This window comes from Olea europaea, chromosome 14 (assembly GCF_002742605.1).
Source record: "Olea europaea var. sylvestris chromosome 14, O_europaea_v1, whole genome shotgun sequence".
Classification (NCBI taxonomy): domain Eukaryota; kingdom Viridiplantae; phylum Streptophyta; class Magnoliopsida; order Lamiales; family Oleaceae; genus Olea; species Olea europaea.
This window is the reverse complement of record NC_036250.1, coordinates 10,061,788-10,066,137: the sequence shown is the minus strand read 5'-3', so window position 1 is coordinate 10,066,137 and position 4,350 is coordinate 10,061,788. Positions and strand designations below refer to the sequence as shown.

At 35.0% G+C, this 4,350-nt stretch overlaps 1 protein-coding gene across 2 annotated transcripts; it reads right to left on the bottom strand.

Annotated features, from left to right (window-relative positions):
• LOC111409105 (probable eukaryotic translation initiation factor 5-1) lies at window positions 1–3,564 on the bottom strand. 2 transcript variants are annotated; one of them, XM_023039035.1, is made up of 2 exons: window positions 3,417–3,564; window positions 1–1,991 (listed from the first exon to the last, which is right to left on the bottom strand). In XM_023039035.1, exon 2 carries the CDS (start codon window positions 1,644–1,646, stop codon window positions 306–308), a length of 1,341 nt encoding a protein of 446 aa, XP_022894803.1. In that variant the 5' UTR covers window positions 1,647–1,991; window positions 3,417–3,564; the 3' UTR covers window positions 1–305. The 2 variants fall into 2 exon arrangements, with proteins under 2 accessions (XP_022894803.1, XP_022894804.1); XM_023039036.1 differs by lacking the exon at window positions 3,417–3,564 and adding an exon at window positions 2,423–2,835.
• Between the last annotated feature and the right edge of the window lie 786 nt (window positions 3,565–4,350).

Sequence of the window (4,350 nt, the reverse complement as noted above, 5' to 3'; positions counted from 1 at the left end):
TAATCAAAACAAGCCCAACATGTCATATAGAAATCCATAAAGACAATGATAACAGACCAACAAAGACACCCGAGGAAAAAACAGCAGGCAGCAAATCCCACCGGATATTTCTTCCCTACTTATTCAAGACTAAACATCAAGAAAGTCTGAAAACACACACACGCGTCTGGAATACTGCCAGTAGAAATGACTCAAAACCTGGACCTAATCGAAAAGTAGCATTATTGACCACAAACCAAGCTTAAAATAGTTCTTAGAGTAGTGAAAGAAACAAAGAATCCTTGCAATCATCCGTGTGGATTGGCTCACTCATCTTCGGTTTCAGACTCAGCACTCTGCAGCCACTCCACGAATGGCTTGACATTCTTCCAGATAGGGGAGGCCTTATTGTTCCCAGTTGAACCCTTCTGATACCACTTGTCAATAAACTCTTCTTCCAACATATCATTATCGTACAACTCTTTCAGAACCAGCCCCACCTCCTTCACTGCCTCAGGGCTTGCTTTTCCACAGAAAGACTCGATAGCCTGAAGTAGAATCAGCTGTGAGCCCTCTTCCTGAGCTGCAGCTGCAAGGTACTTCTTTTTCTTAACAACCTCTTTAGAGAATCCTTTTCCCACCCCATTAAACAAGGCTTCAAATAAGGCATCAACAACCTCTTGATCAGTACCAGAGAGAGAACCCAAGAACACCTTAAGCTTGGATGCAGATGAACCTTTATCCAGAAATTCCTTGATTTCCTCGACAAGTTCAGCATGACCATTACTAGATTTAACAGTGTTCCCATTGGCCTTGGGTTTTTCTTCGCGTGCTGGGGAGTTCTTACCTGATTTTGGCTTGTCTTCATTGGTTGAGATCATGACCATGCTAGCTGTGACAGAATTCAGCTGCTCTAGGATACTTTGTCGAGCTGCCTCAGCAGATGTGTCAGTCTGCCACTGGACATCATCATCAGAGTCCTCAGCAGCTCCCCCTTCATTCTCATCCGCCTGGCTACCAGTCGGAGAATGCTGCTCATCAGAATTATTGGCTTTCTTCTTGCTAGATGCTTTGGTGGAATCCTTTGCACCTCCAGAAACGCCTTTCTTCTTCGTAGCATCTTTCTTAAGTTTCTTCTGCTCCTCATCAACAGCTTCTCCTTCCTTCAGCCGCTCTTTCTCAGCCCTCCTCATCGCCTTTTTGTCCTTCGATCCTTTCTTTGCCTCGGGAGGGTTCTTAAGAATGAATGTCGTGAGCTTGTCCCTCATGTCAACCTCTGAAATGAAACCACAGGCAGCACATTTTAGATTGATCATCTGTGATTTTGAGATGATGATTTCAGTTTCAGGATTCCCACAGCCATAACACTGGACATACTTCTTGATGAAGTTCTCAAGAAGTGCAGCAAGTTTTGAAGTGTCATGGGCTCCATTCACATGGGAAGTTCCAGTTTTCTCATCAAACTTGGATTGAGCTCCGAGCTCGTTGCCAAAATACTTTGTTGTGTAAGAAGCAGGCCTTCCCAGGGCCTTTGCAATGTCAACCATGTTGACCAAGTTGGTCTTGATGCCATTTCCACGACCTTCGATTTTTGTTATCATTTTAGGCATCTTATACCTGTAAAAGGCATCATCCTTGTTTCCAGCACCAATATTTTGCAAAGCCATTTTGTCCTTAAAAAGGGAACTGATCTATATCAAATTTATCAAAATGGAAGCAGCTCGTCTTCTTCAACAAGGATTTCTTCAGTATGATGAATGTTACTACCAGAAGAAAAAGGACGCATAAATTGGCAACCCTGAAAGTGTATGTTGTATCCTTGGAGCTCAAGATGCATGCAGCCAAGTCTGTGAGCAGGATGACTATACTTATATTTTGATGGAGGACAGTACTCTCCAAGCAACCCAATTACCAATAAAAACTGAGAGGCCTGTTCAGACATAAAAGAATCTTCGAACTTAATGCACTCCACTTTGATTGCTGCAAATGCCGCAACTTTAGCAGCCAAATACCTGCAATCATACATTTGAGTTATTAGAAAAAAGTGGAAGAATAAATAGAATATAAACATGAGACTTACCATGTATCACGGACATGTAAGCAACTCGTCAATGGTTTTTATCATTACAAGAAAATAAGTCCACAGTTTTTCATCTCAGTATAAATTAGAACCAATTATACATGTCATTTTGACAATTAAAAAAACTGCCAAAAACTCCCCAAGCACACAAAATCAGAATCATGTTCATATCTTTTCTTTTTCACAAAAATACTTGTTCACAAAAAATAATCAAAACAACTTATATCGTCTCATCAAAAGAGGCCAGACAAGCAGGCAATTCAATATTAGATTCATTAAGAATTTGTCACACAGCCTCATATTTCAAGTTATGCAAGTCTCAAAACAAAATTTTGAAGCAAAATCATGTGGTTACCAACTCACCATGACATCAATCAAATATCATAGTTGTTTATCATGGAGCTTCAATTGCACTTTGACCTTAACATGCTAAGACGATGGACCATCACAGAGACAGACATAGAGTGGCCTCATATATAAATCTACACATTAAAAATAAGCATCCCCAAAATTAAACCATCAGCAGTAAATTTTTCACCACCTACAAAATAAATATCGCATAAAGTATTTCCATCTTCAAATTCTTGACCATCCTATAAATGTACACAGTAAAAATAAGCATCCCCAAAATCAAACCATCAGCAGCAAATTTTTCACCACCTACAAAATTAAAATCGCATATAGTATTTCCATCTTCAAATTCTTGAACATCCTAGAAAGAAATAGTTACAGGAGAACCTTCCAAGTATTCTTTATACACGTCTTCCAGATATTAAAATTAGAATGGCTAAATCACTAACTGCAAAAAAAGAAAAAAACGAAAATCTGATTTTCTAAGTTTAATAATTTAGTTTCTTAATATTAATTTCAAGGAGGATCAGAAATTAAACATTTATGAAGTTGAACCATCATCTCAATATTTAATATGTAAATACTAATGACTCATTTCAAACGAGCTCCAAACCAAATTAATTCAAACCCCCTAGATCCAATCACCAACTCAAGTTTCTAATCACTATCATCCCACAGTAACATAAATCAGGATTCAATCTAATTTTCAAGACTCAATCACGTAGTCAAATATAAACAAATTCATCATAAATAATTTCTTCTCAAGGTTACCAATCAAATCCCAAATTCACACAACAAAATCATCCAATCCCCATACTCAAATTTCTAATCTAAACCATCGATCTCAATTTTAAGACTCAATCCACGCAGTCAAACATGAAGTTAATCATACATATTCACATCCCACAAAACCCATCAAATTCCAAACCTCAAATCACGTAACAAAACCAAAAAATCATATCAACAGAATAATAAAAAAATAATAACCAGGACTTGGAAGAATTACCTCAGATTGATAAGAGTTGAAGATTATAAAATATAAGGAATAAAAGAGAGAGAAGAAAGTTAAGGCTATGCGCCGAGCTGTCGTCGAAGAATACGTGAATGCGCAAGGGGGCGGTTTGAGTATATATAGAGATACAGGAAACCCTAAGGCGTGAAGAATTAGGGTAAACACGATATCCACGTAATTTCTTTTAAAATCGCAATAAAATTAAAAAATAATAAATAAACAAACACACCGCCTTTCTTTTCTTTTTTTCTTCTCTCTCATTTAATATCTTCTTTTACATATATATAGATATATTTATTTATTTATTTATTTTCAAAAAATGTAATCCTTTTTGAAGAGTAATTTTAAGGACAATAAATGCATTCATAATATTAATCAATCTTATCAAACAATATATATTAATATATCGTGATTGCTGGTGTAATAGCATAATATTTGACGAAGAAAGAAATTAAAATTTGATTTATTTTATTATTTGGTCCAATTATACGTTTCTTGTCTATTTAAATTTGTTGCCACCTATTGAGTGTCATTTTCATATTTTGAATATTAAGAGGTCAAATTTATCTATTTGATTTGATATTTTGTATAACTTAATTGATTGAAATTTGTACAAGTTTTAGGTTTTCTCAAAATGTTTTTAATGACTATTTTACAATCTATTAGCCGAAAATAAGAATAAAAACAAGTAATAAAAAAAGTAAATGTTAGGGAAACAAATATGTTTGAAATATTTAAAATTAATAATATTTGGCTTGTTGAGCTCATTTAAGATTATTTAATATCATTTAACATAATATATAACCATATTTGAAAAAGCCCCCATCTTTATAAATTTTCATTTTACAAACTTAATCAATTTTCTTTCCAGTAATTATTAAAATTTATTTTAAAAAGTTTAATTTATATCTTCCATTACTATATAAAG

Bases quoted from the DNA above. Each gene is read 5' to 3' on its own strand.
- LOC111409105 (XM_023039035.1), bottom strand. From the start codon at position 1,646: ATGGCTTTGCAAAATATTGGTGCTGGAAACAAGGATGATGCCTTTTAC.